Below are 17837 nucleotides of genomic sequence, written 5' to 3' on the forward strand. Positions count from 1 at the left end.
TAAAAATTTCACACGAGATTAGCGTCTGCTTTTTTTATCTGCCTGTTGCATTGTCTGATTTGTTTGGGATTAAAGGCATGTGTTCGTTTTTTAAAGAGATGAGAGAGACACATTTACAACTTCCCCTTTAAACAGCTCGACTAAAGACAGACTGACCTCGGAGGCGCAGACTGGCTCAGATTTGAATGTACCACCCGGAAACCAAGTCATGAATTTTTTATGCTCTAAATTTATGAATGCTCTTCTTTTTTTTTACACACATTCTGCCAGTATGTTATACCCTCCAATATTCTCCAGGGTTGAAATTTGGAATTTGCAAGTATTTCAATGAGTGTCCTATTAAGGGTTAAAGTGGTGAGTCTGGGTGAAAAAAGTTTCTTTTTTCCCACTTTTTTCTCGTAAATCTGCGACTTTTTTTCGCGCAAATTTGCCACTTTAAATCTCTTAAATCTGTGACTTTTTTTCTTGTAGATGAGAGAGACACATTTACAACTTCTTCTTTAAACAGCTCAACTAAAGACAGACTGACCTCGGAGGAGCAGACTGGCTCAGATTTGAATGTACCACCCGGAAACCAAAAAGTCAAGTGCCCGTACAGGACAAGTCTCAATATGGCAAACTTCCCCCTCCAATCTTTTTGTCCTGAAGGTTGTTCTTAAGCAACCCTGTCTAAATGCAGCATAGTATCCTGCAGACACCATCATGCTTTGGTTGTTTTTATGCTCTAAATTTATGAATGCTCTGTGCTTATTTTTGCACCATAGACAGTAAAAGTGACAAATTAAAGGGACCCAATGGAGAAACAACAAATGCAGACGCCTCCATTCAGCAGCCGAGAGATTTCTTTTAGTATCTTATTCTGTCCTAGTCTTGCTGTGAGACTCAGGTCACAGCTTCTCTTATTTTCCTCACTTTTTAAGCGATTTGACCTTTTTACCTTTTCACCCTACTTTAAACTGCCTCTGTACCGGTGAAACCACCACGCTGCAGATTCCCGCCACATTGTGCAGGAATGTCTGAGGGGAATTCAGGAATGTAGCTGGGAATGCAGCGTGCTCCAGCAGCAGTTGGAGTAGCGTTGGGCCGCATGAGGTCATTTTCTCTGCCTAAAGTGGGTATGCATGTGCACTCATCAGCATCTGTTGCTGAAGGTGCTTGCACGTGTGTGTGTGTGTGTGTGTGTGTGTGTGTGTGTGATCATTCAAGGGTGTTACTGGAAGACAAATTTGGGTTTAACACTCTTAATCCTACTTGATCTTTTTACGGGAACATGACATATTGTCTTCCCAGACCGAGATTAAGTCTGTATATTTATTTAACCAATTACATTTCCTGCAGTGTTTTTTTCCTATAAATTGCACAAGAGCCGTAATAGATCAGAAATGGAAGCCCTACTGAATAATTAGGGACTTTAAATAGACTTGTTGCCAGCCTGTTGTGCAACCAGCAACGACAGAAAGATGTTCCCTCAATTTGGAATGACCTAGAACACTGAGATTCTCTGTTTTCTAAAGATGGCTGATTGTCTTACCATGTTCTCCTAACAGTTAATGTCCTGGTGCAGACATATTCTTCAGATGAGTGTCTTTCTTAATGCATGAACAGCAGCATAAACCTTTTAAACATGTGGATGCATTTTGGATACTAATTCACAGTATATTCTCTTCTTTAGCTGCTATTAGACTATTGCACAACCTCCTGCAAAATGTGCACTTAAGATGATGAAAAGAAAAATCTACATATTAATACTAACCAAAGATCCATCTTACACAGGATGTAATATTTTTAAGAGATTAGTATGGCACATGGACGATGCCAAGATATTATATAAATTTGTAAATCTGCTGAGCTTAGAGGCCTCATGCAGCTTGTGTTTGCTCATGTACTTGGATAAAATTGGCCTCCTGCGTGTCCCATGATGAGTTAAATCTCTGCTAATAAACCACTAACACCATTGTTTATTACCAGTTGTATTTAAGATCATATTTGCTACCTAGCACTAAACACAAAACTCAGCTGAGGCTCAGTGATATTTTATTTCAACCCTCGTATTTGACAAACAAAACTTTTAAAATTAACAGTGCTCACAACAGAATAAAGGGAAACATCTGTCTGGCACATGAAAATGACAGGTGGAAGATTCTCAACAAATCCAATCTTCAGTGAAGTGACTCCTGTAATCCTCAGAGCTCACATTGAATACATAAAACTCAAGTTCTCGCTTTTTTTATCTGCCTTATTTTCACACACCATTAGATAGTTTGACCTGAACAAAAAGTTAAGATTTTGTTTTTTAACCCTTTATCAGGCAAAGAACTATATTTGGTAACTTCAGGTAATATTTTGAGAAAGAAGTTGCAAATTTGCTAGATTAAAGTGGCAAATCTACAAGAAAAAAAGTCGCAGATTTAAGAGATTTAAAGTGGCAAATCTGCGCGAAAAAAGTCGCGGATTTATGAGAAAAAAGTGGGAAAAAAGCAGCTTTTTTCCCCAGATTCACCACTTTAAATCTCATAAATCTGCACATTTTTTCTCGTAGATTTGCCACTTTGATCTCGTATACCTTTTTCTCAAAATATTATTTTCATATGTTTTTTTTACACATTCTGGCTGTATGTAATATCCTCCAATATTCTCTAGGGTTGAAATTTGGAATTTGCAAGTATTTCAATGAGTGCCCTATTAAGGGTTAAAGTGGTGAATCTGGGAGAAAAAATTTGCTTTTTTCCCCACTTTTTTTTTCTCGTAAATCTGCGACTTTTTTTCGTGCAGATTTGCCACTTTAAATCTCTTAAATCTGTGACTTTTTTCTGGTAGATTTGTCACTTTAATCTAGTAAATTTGCAACTTTTTTTCTCGAAATATTACCTGAAGTTACCAAATATAGTTCTTTGCCTGATAAAGGGATAAAAGCTGGAAGTTTTTTCTTTTTCCTTTTCTCCAGATAAAGGCTCAGGTTCCAGCTCAGCCAGATAAAGGTTGTTCCCCCAGTCGCCCCTCAGGTGATTGTAGACCTTATCATGTCTTTTGTACATCAAAGTGCTGTCGTTTCACAGCTGAATACTCCTCCATGGACCCTCAGAAAGGCAACACCCAAACAGCATTATTTATTTACACCAACCACCCTGAACCCACTAGTTCAATTGCCTGTGTGTGTGTATGTGTGGCAGATTCATGTGTCAGTGTCAGTGTGTGCAACCCTGATTCCAAAAAAGTTGGGATAAGTGGTAAAACCTAATTAAAAACAGGATGCTTTAATATCACAATGGGCATATAAGAAAAACAAAAGTTTCTCAATTTTAGCATTAAAGCATCTTCTGTTTATATATAGGTCAGAGAGGATTTCCTTGTTTTTATAATGTTTTTATAACATTTTCCTCAGCATCTCATCTTTTTTGTAACACAAGGTTGTATGTGGTGTACACATGTGGATGAGTATACATCTTTTTAACGTTATGAGGTAAACGCCAACCGGCAGCCTCCAGGTCTGAAAAGTGAAGCCAATGTAGCCAAAATAATTATTTCTAATGGCCAACTAATGGGCAACTTCACTGGTTGCAAAGAAGTCAGTTTGTATAGAAGTCTATGAGAAAACGACCCTACTTCTGACTTGATTTATTACCTCAGTAAACATTTTCCTAATGAGTTTTAGTAGTTACAAGTCTTCTTTTATACAGCATGAGCTTTATTTTGTAAACTATGATCTCATTCAGATTAAAATAGATGATACGGTATTCTTTAGGACGTGGCTACCTTGTGATTGACATGTTGCAACAATGGCAGTCCCTGCTCCACTCCCTCATCCAAATATGGTCACTTCTGGCTCCAAAAAAAACAAGCAGATGGCCAAAATGCCAAGCTTTAAGCTTTGGAACAGTAGTCACACAAACCAATGGGTGATGTCATAGTGGCTGTGTCTACTTCTTTTATACAGTCTGTGGTCAACACACACACACCTGCTGTTGTTCTTGTTTGGGTGATTTCCAGTTCAGTGTTCCCGGCGCATTGTGAGATTCTCCATGACGACAGGTTTGTGGTTAGACAGGGCAGAGGGGAAAGAAAGAGGCTGTGGAGGAAAGAATAGATGCACAAAGTAACTTTTTCCTCCAAACTTGTATGGTCAGTTACTGTATGGAGCTGTGAGAGGGTGTGGCAATCAAACCAGTCCGAGCAGAAAACACTAGTGGCTCGACTACTTTTATTGACTTCCGAACAACTTCATCTCTCTTTGATTGTAGCTGTGTGGGTCTGCCTCCCTTCTTCTGGGTGTAAAACTTGCCCTCGGGGGGCGTTATGAGTCGGGATGAAAGGGGAAGTATCCCCCCTCATTAACATAAATCATCAGATGTATTCCCCTGGCTAGCAGATGTTAGATCGTTTGTTAGAGGAAACAAGAATTTCCATTCCTGACACCCCTTTGTGAAGAAGTAACCTCCTGGTGCTTCTACATGCTGAAGGATTAATCAGGATTCACTTGTAGATCAGGAATAAAGATTTAACACAGTCTCTCTGAAGAGAAGGATTTTAAAGGATCAGACAGTAAAGCTGTGGTGTGAAACTATTTGCTAATTTAATCATGACTTGCATGCATTACTTCTTGAGCCTTAAATACATTTATTGATGCTGAATATGAGCTATACCTGCCAGAACTTCAATTAGTGAAATTGAGAATGAGCAGTTTCTGGACTGGCTCTAGACACAGTGTCTGTTTGAGCCTTTACCTCTGTGGGAGTTTTAATTCACCGTAGTGCTGAATAAAGCCATTTTCAGACATGCAGTCCATTGTGTACTGTAATTGTGATGGGAAATTTTAATTTAGAAGTCCAATTGACATTTCCAATATGGCACCAGTCTGAATTAGATGCTTCCTCATTACTGTCAAGGCTACAGCAGCTCGAGGTTAAACAAACAGAGAGATTGAATGTGCATCTTGTTTTATTTATTAAATTATATAATAAAAATGAATTTTAGGAGATTCATTTTTAATGAAAATGCGTTGCAGTTATGTTTAACCTTTGCAGTGCTGAGCAAAATAATGTTCAGACCCACATAGTATTTTTTATTTTCATTCATGGTAACTGAATAGATTAATTGATAAATGACTGAATAGATTAATTAATATACAGCCACACATTTTACACACAGAAAAAAAGTAAATATAAATTCACTGCACGTTAACGGTCCAGTACAACGCCCGTGTTTTACCGGACTGTCGTGGTGAAGAAGGAGCTGAGCCAGAAGGCAAAGCTCTTGATTTACTGCTCCATCTACGTTCCAACCCTCACCTATGGTCATGAGCTTTGGGTAGTGACCGAAAGAACAAGATTACTCAAAATTACTATAAAAAGACACAAAATTACCAAGAAAAACATACAAAATTACGAAAAAAGGGTCGCTAGGCTCAGCCTTAGAGATAGGGTGAGGAGCTCAGACATCCGGAGGGAGCTCAGAGTAGAGCCGCTTCTCCTTCTCCTCTAAAGGAGCCAGCTGAGGTGGTTTGGGCATCTGGTAAGGATCCTCCCGGACTCAAAATTACTATAAAAAGACAGAAAATTACCCAAAAAGACAGAAAATTACCAAGAAAAAGATACAAAATTACCAAAAAAGGATGGCTGGGCTCAGCCTTAGAGATAGGGGGAGGAGCTCAGACATCCGAAGGGAGCTCGGAGTAGAGCCGCTGCTCCTTCGCGTCGAAAAAGAGCCAGTTGAGGTGGTTTGGGCATCTGGTAAGGATCCTCCCTGCGCCTCCCGTTAGAGGAGTTCCAGGTCCAACTGGTAGGAGGCCCCGGGGAAGACCCAGAACACGGTGGAGGGATTATATCTCTCTCCTGGCCTGGGAACGCCTCGGGCTCCCCCAGGAGGAGCTGGACGTTGTGGCTGGGGAGAGGGGCGCCTGGAATGCCCTGCTTAGCATGCTGCCCCCGCGACCCGGCCCCGGATAAGCGGACGAGAATGGATGGATGGATTAACCGGTTTTTAAGCTGCAGCCACAAAACTAGCTGTAATGCAACCCTTCGGGAAATTTACATCAACTAAAAGTGCTTATGTTTGCCACTGATAGGCTCCAATTGTTTTTATAAATGTCTGACAACATTCTGTAAAGGACCCCACAAAGAAATTAGGCTTTATTGCCCCATCGGTTTGATTTTCGTGTCTAACTAAGTCTCGCTCAAGCAGAAGTCTTGTTCTGAATTCTCGTGTGGTCAGCCCTGAAAATCACACTGAGCAACACTTTCAGTACTCCAACACAACAAACTTTCCCAATTTCAGCGTTTCACAATTCAGCATTGTCTACCGTAACAAGTCACCTTGTGAGATTTCAAAACAAGACTCTTGAGCGAGACCTGGTTTGACACACTAACAAACAGACAGAATCCAACTGAAGGTCTCTCTGTCAGGTCCTTTCAATAATGTTTTCATAAAACTTTGTTTGGAGGGAAAAAATGAGTTCTATTAGTCATTTTTGTTGTGGTGGAAGAAGTATTCAGATCCCTACAAATACAAATACCACACTGTGAAATTACTCCACAACAAGGAAAACTTCCTGAATTCAAAACTTCCTGAAGTAAAAGTACAAAAGTATCAGCATCAAAATGTACTTAATGCATAAAAAGTAAGAATAATTGTTTTGCAGAATGGACCCATGCAAATTATTTTAGATATTCCAAATGTATTATTAGATTATTATTATTATTGATGCATTAATGTTAGCAGCGTTTGCATTTTCTCAAGATAGGGCTCATTAATATACTGTTATCAGGTTACATTTGAAATTGAAATGTTTCATAATTTTAAATTTATCATTTTTTTGATTTTAAATCTCAACCTGAAAAGTAACTAAACCTGTCATCTAAATGTAGTGGGATAAAAAATACAATATTTGCCTCGAAATGTAGTGAAGTAGAAGTATAAAGTTACGTAAAATGGGAATACTCAAGTAAAGTACAAGTACCTCAACATTTTACCTCAAAAGTACAGTACTTGAGTAAATGTACTTAGTTACACTCCACCACTGCAAAATAGGGTTGAATAACATGGTTCTTTTACGTGTCTTTAAGTTAGGAATCCATCTTTAATGCAGCCTGTGAAAACTGAAAACACTGGCAACATATTTTGGCAGAAGGTTTTTAAACATTTTACCAAAGCAATTTGGCAGAGAGTAGGAAACAGAACGTTAAGAACAGTCAGAAAGAGTTTTTTTGCTCTCAAGGATTACATACATTTACTGCATTATCTTAATCTTTGGCCACATTTAACATGAACAGCCGTACACTAACTTTATACCACAGAAGATAAGGCATATAAGGTCCCCTTTAACCCTATAAAGCCTGAACCATGAAATAATTGCCAGAAAATTCTATTTTTTTTTAAAACCTGCTGACAAATAAAAAATATATATATATGAATTTGCATATATTAATTCTAATTTGTATCATATTTGATACATCGGGTTTTTTGTGCAATTTGTTGCTCACAGTTTGTTTTTCTTGAACTAACAAAAACATATAAAACTTATATTTTTAACCAATTAAAACTTTGACTTTCCTTTTAACATTTTCCTAAAACATACAAAATATATTTTTTTCCATATAACACAACATCATACATCTGCTGATATGAAGTTTTCATGCAGCAATGACAGATCCACCAGTGGAACCAGCATTTAATTTTTGCTACATCTGTTATTTTTGTGCAATTTGTTGCTCAGTTTGTTTATCTCCAACACATCATCAATGCTCAATTTTCTTGCCATCTAAAAATACACACCAAAAAAATTGTTTACCTAAATGAGAAAAGACTGTATGTTGCTTTATTTAATGCATAATGTATGAAATGCAATAAAATGACAACTAACACATTTTCAAATAAGTTATTGTGTAACAAATATGACACATTTGGCTTTATAGGGTTAAGTAGCAACATCTCCCAGTGGGGTGACAGATATTGGTCACAGCCGACATAATCTCTTAAGCTTTGTAAAAACTCATAAACTGCCCAAAGTCGCAAGAAGAAAGAACAGTAAATGCAGTTGTGTTGACTGGATTTCTTCCTGCACCGGCAGAACACAGCCACTGTTGTATCCAGCAGCCATAAACCACGTCACTCTGTGTGGTCCACTAATTGCGCATCAGATGGAGCCAGTCTCCATGATGAAAGCTTGACTTTGCTCTTTGTGCTTTGGTGTCAGTTCTAATATGTAGAGCAGATGTGTGTTTAATATCAAAGCCCATCAGTGGTTGTGTAGCGCTGCCTAGTTGAGTGTCTTTAGAGGTTGGAGTCCCGCTGGGGCCACCCGCACTTAGGATGTGTTCCTGTAAGTAGGCTCAGGATTTTGGTATCCACAATCCTGAGTGGTAATGTTGTTAAAATCACCAGGAAAGTTGCTTCTTGCTCGTCTGTGATGCCCGGGCAGAAAACATATGGATGGATGGATGGATGGATGGATGGATGGATGGATGGATGGATGGATGGATGGATGGATGGATGGATGGATGGATGGATGGATGGATGGATGGATGGATGGATGGATAGATAGATAGATAGATAGATAGATAGATAGATAGATAGATAGATAGATAGATAGATAGATAGATAGATAGATAGATAGATAGATAGATAGATAGATAGATAGATAGATAGATAGATAGATAGATAGATAGATAGATAGATAGATAGATAGATAGATAGATAGATAGATAGATAGATAGATAGATGGATGGATAGATGGATAGATAGATAGATATTAAATAAAGAATTAAATAAAAAGAACAACCTAGGCATACTTCAAGCAATAAAATATAAAAATACAATAAAATACAATAAAAAATAAAGTGTCTAAAGAAGGAGTATGTATTAAGGAGTAGAATAGAATTCCAGTGCAGAATAAATATGAATATGTATATATATATAAAAATGTTGGTGCTATGAAACAAATAAGGTGCAATGAACACTATTATTGTAGTGGTGGTGTTACTTTTCCAGAAGCGGTGCTCTGACCCAGAGCTGCAGAATGATAAATATTGCTAAAGACCCTCATGCTGAGGCTTGTGTTGTATTTGTGGTGGAACAATAATCAGCGGCAGCAGAGAGTTGGCTGACTGCACCGGCCTCAGCTTCCAGCTAAAAACCTCCTCTATCTGATCAGGTCCCAGCCTCGTTTCACCAACTAGCCTGGATTATAGTTGTCATATCAGCCGGAGCCCAACTGATTACAAACACAAGCACATTCGCACAATGATTACATGCAGCTTACTGTAGGACTCTATGAAACGTCCAGCAATCCTCTTTTTAACCTGCAGTGACTCAAGGTCCTGCAGCGATAAGGCTGCTTCAAAGTTAGAGATGTGTGTTGTTGATTGTGTTGCTGCCAATCCCTTTCAGATGCTGTCATTGTGTGTGTTTATGTGTGTTTGTTTATGTGTGTGTGTGTGTGTGGTGCGGGGGTCAACCAGTTAAGAGAATAGAAGCTAGGGTTACAACTTTTTCTGTATTTTTTATATATATATATATATATATATATATATATATTTCAAAAGCAATTAGATAAATTGCATCATATGTAAATTAATTAATTAATTAAAATACACAGGGAAAAAAATCCTTTATATGCAATAAATAAAAACTTTTAAAAATACTGAATTAAATATTTACAGAAATAATTGAACAAATTAAATGCTTTTTATCCTATTATATATATATATATATTTTTTTTTTTTTCTTATTCTTTTCCAGATATGATCAGGATGATGTATATATATATTGCAAAAGCAATAAGTAAATATAAAGCAATACAATTAGATAAATTGCATCATATGTAAATTAATTAATTAATTAAAATACACAGGGGAAAAAATCCTTTATATGCAATAAATAAAAACTTTTTAAAATACTGAATTAAATATTTACAGAAATAATTGAACAAATTAAATGCTTTTTATCCTTTTATATTTTGTCATTTGCCTCTGTATATATATTATTTTATACCTCTTTATATTTCAGTATTTATTTTCTTATTCTTTTCCAGATATGATCAGGTTTGACAGTTGATCGTCCATAATAGCTTCTTTCCTCGAGATATCACCACCGTAAACATCCACACACAACCTTCTGTATCTGCTGCGTCCTATTCTTTACCGTCTAAGTGCAATAATATTGAAGTGCAATAAATTCTATTCATTTTATCTAATAACTACCTCTACATGCTACCACTACTCCTCATTCGCCTTTATTCTATATTCAATATTTTTATGCCATTCAATTATTTATTCTTGTTGTGATATTTTATACCTTTTATACCTTATTGCCCTAGAGTGTTTGTTTTATGCACTTTGGGAGTTACACTCTAATTTCAATGTGCAATGTACAATGACAATAAAGGCTATTCTATTCTATAACAACATGTAAGATTTCATCATTATCTCTAATTTACATATTTGAATACAACAGACGTAACATGTACGCTTCACTGTTCATATTATATATTTCTATGTAGTACAGAAACAGATAAAGCATCTTTTATGGCCCAGAAAACCAGATTATTTTGTCATTTAATGGAACATTAACTCTCTCAAATTATCACTTACTTTTACCTTTTACTTCACCAAAATAAAATAGAATAAAAATAATAACAGACTAAATAAGTTAAAAGAGAAAATACTAGACTAAGTTACTGATTTCAGTGAGCTCCCTAATTGGAGGAATAGTTTATTTTGATCAGGGATTTACTGAAATCTACTTATGTGTTGCAGCAACAGAGGTCAATGGTTGAGAAACATCCCAAGTACTCAGCCGTGTTTGAAAGAGTGTAGTAAAGTTGTTGGCTTCAGTTTGCCCAAGCTATTCACGTTACATAAGGTCTCTCCCCCTTCTGATCGCCTCCTTCCCCCCTCTCTCTTTCATTTTGCACAAAAGATTTCTCAAAACACACACACACACACACACACACACACACACACACACACACACACACACAGCATCAGTGCGGCATGGCAGCGGTCCAGAGAGGGGCTCCAGTGTCGCTCCGTTTCAAAGAGCTCTTTGCTTGTTGTCCTTTTGATGCTCGCTCCCCAGCAGCAGTGGAGCAGAAATGCTGAACGTCCAGCTTTGATATGAATTTGTCCCTCATTCTCCACACTGCCCTCCAGCTCTCCAACACTACTCTGTAAAAGGCCTGCTGAAGGTACAAAAAGTGAAACCAATAACACAAAGCACGTATGCACAGAAACACAGTTCACTGTCCAGGTTAACATGCTGCACAACAGGTTAGACAACTTTTTGCACAAATGATTTTTGGCCACATGGGTACCAGTATATGTTTTTTATGAGCTGCTTCCTTCCTGGTAAACTGAGATGGACAAACAGTACCAGTCAAAAGTTTGGACACACCTTCTCATTCAAACTTTTTTTTATTATTTTCAACATTGTTTATTTATACTGAAGACATCAAAACAATAAAAGAACACATGTGGAATTATGTAGTAAAAAAAACAAACCAGAAAATGTCTTATATTTTGGATTCTTCAAAGTAGCTGCCTTTTGCTTCAATTAACAGGTGCACCTCGTCAAAAGTTAATAAGTGGAATTTCTTAAAGTGACCAACAAAGAGGTGGCTACTTTGAAGAATCTAAAATATAAAACATATTCTGGTTTGTTTAAGACTTTTTGTTTGCTACATAATTTCCTCTGTGTTCCATCATGTCTCTAATATTAGTCTACAATGTCTACAAGAACAACCATTGAATGACAAGGTGGGTCCAAACTTTTGACTGGTACTGTACACGTAAGCTACGACTACAAACATTCATTCATCCGTTATCCTTAACCGCTTATCCAAACTTCCCAGCTGACATGGGGCGAGAGGCGGGGTACACCCTGGACAGGTCACCAGACTATCACAGGGCCGACACATAGAGACAGACAATCATGCTCTCATTCACTCCTACGGGCAATTTAGAGTCACCAATTAAACCTAAGCTGCATGTTTTTGGACTGTGGGAGGAAACCGGAGTACCCGGTGATAACCTACGACTACAAACATGACAAAGCTCCAAAAAAAAAAATAGTTCCAAATGTGTTAAATAAGCTACCAGAGGTGAGGACTCGAGTCAAACTGGAGTCACAAATCTGATGAGTTAACTTGAGAAGATCAAGCAAAGACTTACAACTCCACCTGGACTTTAAAAGCACAATGTGTAATTACTGTCCGCATGCTCCAAAGCATAGGGGGCAGTATCTTACATTGTGGAAGAATCAATTTACTGATGATGATGATTTACTAAACGCAGCGATGCAATGCCCTCAGAAATATATAAAGAACTTTCCACACTAAGATTAGGAACTAAGATTCTGCGTAAAAAGGTGTCAGGGACAGCACCCTGCAGAGAGATTACAGTCAATCAGTCAATCCTGACCATTTAAATCAGAGGTGTCAAACTCAAATACACAATGAGCCAAAATTTAAAACTTGAATAAAATCGCGGGCCAACATTGAACAAATAAACCTTTTAATATATACCAAACATGTTTTGCTTTAACATTAAATATGGAACCAGCAACGCTTATAAACATACAATATATAACTAAATAGTGCAGACATGCAAAATCATATTTCAAATAAAAAAACACATCAATGTCATTAATTTACAATAATAATATAATAATTTGGTATTGCCTCGCGGGCCAAATAAAATTACACTGCGGGCCAAATTTGGCCCGCGGGCCAGAGTTTGACACCCCTGATTTAAATAAAGAATACATGAAACAAATAGTTAACATAATTTCTGAATCAACAAACATTCATTTATGCATTGTATGTTCTGTAAAAATCAATGCATATTGGGAAACATATACTCTGATACCTATAGAAGCCAATCTGCCTTTTATGGGCTAATATCAGCGGATAATATCGGTCAACTAAAGTACCAATAAGAGTGGTATTGATCTGCACTTTTCAGTTCAAGTTCCAAATTTGCATGAAATGGACTGTAAAATCAATAATTCTTGTATGAATTAATAACTGAAGATTTAATAACTGAGAAAACTTTTAGTTTTTGTAGCCTTTCCTGTGAAACATATTTTTCCTTCCTAGAGCACAATCTCTTTTCAGAATGTATAATAGGTTGAGCTCTGTTTTTAATGAGGTTGGCATTCAGTGAGGTTTGAGCTGTTTATGTGGAATTGATGTGTTACATTGATTGTTTCACATGAACCTGCCAAATCTGGATCCACAGTATAAATAACTGCGAGCTGTTGAGCTGCTGAGGACTTGTGCTGTGCTTTCAGCAGATTACAATTTAGTTCACTGTGAGGCCTCAGCACACTTCATCTATTGTAACAATGTGTACAGATAGTCTCTTCTTTCTCTAAATAGCCTGATGTCTGTTATTAACTGACCATTTCCTCTCAAGTCTCCAGGAAAACGAAGGTGTTTGGTAATTAATTTTTCACCCAAAGAATGGTTTCGCGGAAACTGATGTCAACATTCAATCATTATTCATTTATTATTGGAAACTTTCTTTTCCATAATGGTGAATTTTATGTTTGCCTGGAGATGAATTTCACTTTTTTTGCACGTTCAGCTGTCTAGCTGTACACTGACCAGGAAACCTCCTGTGGAAATAATTTGGTAGATTACAGACCAAGATTTAAAACTGAAGTATGAGTCATTAGAAATCAATCACCTGCTAATTGATTCACCGTTTAAATCTATTTTGTAGCAAAATAATGCCAACTTGAATGATATGATTGCTGTTTTCTTCACTTTATATCACTAATGAATACATATGTTTTGGTTCTGGACAGTAAGTAAGATGCATTTCATTTTGTAATCTTCAGCGCTGAAAGTTTAATCAAATTATAGCTCAATTAACCTAGCAAATAATCTGCATATTAATCAATAATCATCAGCTGCTGCCCTGCCTACTTTGGTAGGTTGTTTAGATGGTTTCTAATGTTTTCAGAAATTAGCCACTTTTTCTTGGTTTCTTTCAGATTATATCTACATATTATGAATTTTCTTTAGGTTCCTAATGATACACTGGGTCTGTATGTGTGCACAGTATTCCCTGTTGGTACTCACCGCACACAAAGAAAAAAAACAGCTGAAGGTTAATTACATTTCTTTCAGTTTCACTGGGTTTCAGTTGTTTCACTGGAATTCTCATTTCAGCTTTGAGTTGCAACCAGCACATTGAAAGGAATGCAGCGTGTATGTGTCAAACTGAGTGTGTGTGTGTGTGTGTGTGTCTGTGTGTGTATCTGTGTATGTGTGTGTGTGTGTGTGTGTGTAGACGCTCAGAGCCATGTGTGTGTAACATTCCAGACAGTGTTAGAGGTATGTGAATTACGTCTTACAGAGAGAGAATTTGAAGAATCTGCTGCCATGAGAAGGCTGCTGTTGTGTACTGACAGAGTAGTGTAAAGGAGGTGTGTGTGTGTGTGTGTGTGTGTGTGTGTGTGTGTGTGTGTGTGTGTGTGTGTGTGTGTGTGTGTGTGTGAGTCACATGCTGCTGTCACTTCCTGGTAAGAAACTTCTTAGCAGTGATTGTGAGTAATTAATATCAAAGCTGTTATACAGTTAGTGCATGAAGCCAAGAAATAAGCACTGCAGACTCCCTGCAGTTGTATGTTCTCTAAAGTGCATTTTGTTGAGACTTCCAAGTCACTTGTTTAGACAGAGATCTGTATGTTTATCTGCAGCCTCCTGTTTTTATCATTAAATCAAACCGTCATGCCTATTAGTAGAGGTGTATTAAATCAGTGAGGCTTCTTTGGTTCAAACACTTTGACCTAAATCTGGAGCTGTTAGAGGCCTTCTAGCTCTATTGGACTGGATTATCATGCACTGGGGTTTGTGCTTACTAGGTGGATGTGAACATAAGGTAAAGTATGGAGTTTTTTGAAGCAGGGTTGTAGTACGTATGCGTAGTGACAGTAAACAATGGTTTACCTACAGTAAAAGCAGACAGGACTTTCAACACGGAAGCTAAGAACAGACGGAGGCAGCGACAAAACATATTACCTAAAATAAAAAAAAATAAAAAAAGGTTTAAGTGTATGCCATATTTTGAATATTTTCGCTGCTTTACATTGCCGTCAAACAGGCCTTTCTACTGGGAAACCCAAGCTGTAAGCTATGTTCTCATTAAACCACCAGACTCCACTGACAAACACAGCAATTTTACCACACACAACATGAGAGTTATTAGTCTACTGCTGCCTCGTTCATTCATTGTTATTGTGTGACTTTGGTAAATCTGAACTAACCTTTTAACACACCAACGCACAGTAACACAAACTGGCACACATTGTGGCAGAGTTAGACCAGCAACTCATGTTCTGCAAGGTAAAAATAATGGTTTTGTCAAAGGAGTCTGGTGGCTTTGAAGAAAGCCAAAACTTTTTGAGTCGCGACCTCCAATTTAACATGCATGTTGTCCGCGACCCCCGCCCACTGAACACAATCTCACATGCACAGTTCAGATCACCCAAAAAAGAAACAAAATTACCAAAAAAAGACACAAAATTACCAAAAAAGACACAAAATTACCAAAAAAAGACACAAAATCACCAAAAAAAGACACAAAATCACCAAAAAAGACAAAAAATTACTAAAAAAAGACAAAATCACCAAAAAAGACAAAATCACCAAAAAAAGACACAAAATCACAAAAAAAAAAGACACAAAATCACAAAAAAAGACACAAAATCACAAAAAAAAGACATTAAATGACCAAAAAGACTAAAACACATTAACACATGAACACTTTAACACAGTGGAGACAGAGCTGACTTCCAAAATGATTTGGCGACCCCCAGAAATCATCTCGCGACCCCAATTGGGGTCCCGACCCCAATTGGGGTCCCGACCCCAAGATTGAAAATAGCTGCTCTAAGATACCACTGGGAATTTTTTAAAATTATTGGTCCTATGGACCTTTTTTTTTAGAAGAAGACGCACATTATTAATTATCATTCCTGCCGCCAGTTTCAAGCCGTTCCATTGATGGACAGTTGGTGGCGCGAACATCCAAAGGAACGCTGCAATGCGGCTTGAGTGGCAGCAAAAACACTGCAAGCTAGCAAACAATGCATGTGTTAAGGTATTTTTAACAAAGTGGCTTGTTTTATGAGAAAGGAAATGCATTCAACATATAACAACACATTGGTATTGGTTTTTTCTTAAATTCCTTGTTTATTGTGTAGTTGTTTTGCTGATTGTGTTTTAGAAACTGTTTATATTTCTCAGGTCTCTCTTGGGGAAAAGAAAACTGTTAATCTCAATGAGACTGCATAAAAGAATAAAGATTGAAGATAAAAAATAGACTTTCTTTGTCTGCATTCACAAAGGGGACCTTTCAGGCCCAATTGGAAGCTTTTTCTAGTGTTTCAACCTCAAATTCACTGATGGCTATAAAAGGCAGCAACCCCTTGAGTTAAGCTATTTTAGTGGAACATTGTTGTGTAGGCAAAATAATGACTTTCATGTTAATTATATATTTTTCTGTCTTTTCCTTTTAGATTTGGGATATGAGTGATGACGAGAGCATCTGAAGGACTGAAAGGACCATCTGAGCTTTTGAAGGACTCAACGCTCCAATCCATCTGTTTCTGTCTGCTTTGGTTTTTAAAGAAATCTCACATTTATAAAGGAAAAGGGCTTTACAGGCCAATACAGTACATTACGGAATCGGATTTACTGCAAAAATATTGAGTGAATGTCTGTTTTCCACTGTGGTCACAATAAAAACAGGACCAGTTAATTTCCCACATTGTGTGTGTCTGTGTGTGTGTGTGTGTGTGTGTGTGTGTGTGTGTGTGTGTGTGTGTGTGTGTGAAGCTGTTGTGTTTAAGGGAAAATGTACCTGTTCCCATCACTGCATGATGTGTTATGAGTCACAATCACTCAGTGTTTGGAGTCAGTTCACATCCCTGAGACCAAACACTCAGCACTCGCTTTAAGGGACTTTTTTAAGGGACTATTTTTGTCCAAAAAAGCCGAACTGAATGGTCACAGGCTCAATCCCTCCCACAGTCCCTCCATCAACACATTTAATGGGCTTGCTGAGTCCTTTGGCAAGACATTGACTAACTACATCTGCTCACTTATTCAGTTTTTGCTTCAGATAAATTATGAAATTGCAAAAACACAGTTGACAACTCAGCAAATCCATCAATCTCCCTGTGTGTTTACTGGAGACTGTGATACATACAGTACAGTTAATACCTAAACCAGCTTTGATGCTTTGAAAAGAGGAAAGCAGCCCACAGATGTTACTGTGTCTTCTGATATGGAAACGATTTACTGTTACTGTAGACAACCTGGAAGCTACAACTGCACGGTTTGATCTAAAAGAGCTGACGAACAAACAAAAGATGGTCTTAATGGTGTGTTTATGTTGACACATGCATGTTTGTCTGCCGTTTACGTTGCTTTTCTTACTCCACAGTGTGCTATTTGTCTGTATTGCTAATATGTACAATATTTTCAATGTAATGAAATGTAAATTTCAACAGCCGCTGAGATTTATTTCTGAATTTAAATCAGAATTGTGAGGAAAAATGCATCATTCCAAGATAAACTCCAGAATCCAGGCTTCTCCCCCAGATTTTATTCTTAAAATGAACATAAAACTCATAATTCTGACTATTCTCAGACCTGTTTTATCACACTTTTCTCTTCTGTATCTAACCAAAAACTGGAATAAAAAATCTCTTTATGATTTGTTTACATCTGTGGTATTTATATTGCTGTGAAAAAAAACTTTATGGGGTTTATGCATCTTTCCAAAACCCATTCACCCTTTTCTTAACCATCACACTATAAACAAATAGAGACA

The 17837-nt window shown here is 37.3% G+C and overlaps 1 protein-coding gene across 1 annotated transcript in view; it reads left to right on the plus strand.

Moving 5' to 3' along the window:
* Positions 1 to 16767, plus strand: part of atg7 (ATG7 autophagy related 7 homolog (S. cerevisiae)) — a 97472-nt gene extending 80705 nt beyond the window's left edge. The window contains exon 19 of the mRNA XM_059327379.1: positions 16519 to 16767. Within this exon, the coding sequence (XP_059183362.1) occupies positions 16519 to 16551 (33 nt within the window). The 3' untranslated portion in view covers positions 16552 to 16767. The remainder of the gene's footprint in view (positions 1 to 16518) is intronic.
* Positions 16768 to 17837: the final 1070 nt, after the last annotated feature.

The sequence above is a fragment of the Centropristis striata genome, chromosome 3, assembly GCF_030273125.1.
Source record: "Centropristis striata isolate RG_2023a ecotype Rhode Island chromosome 3, C.striata_1.0, whole genome shotgun sequence".
NCBI lineage: Eukaryota > Metazoa > Chordata > Actinopteri > Perciformes > Serranidae > Centropristis > Centropristis striata.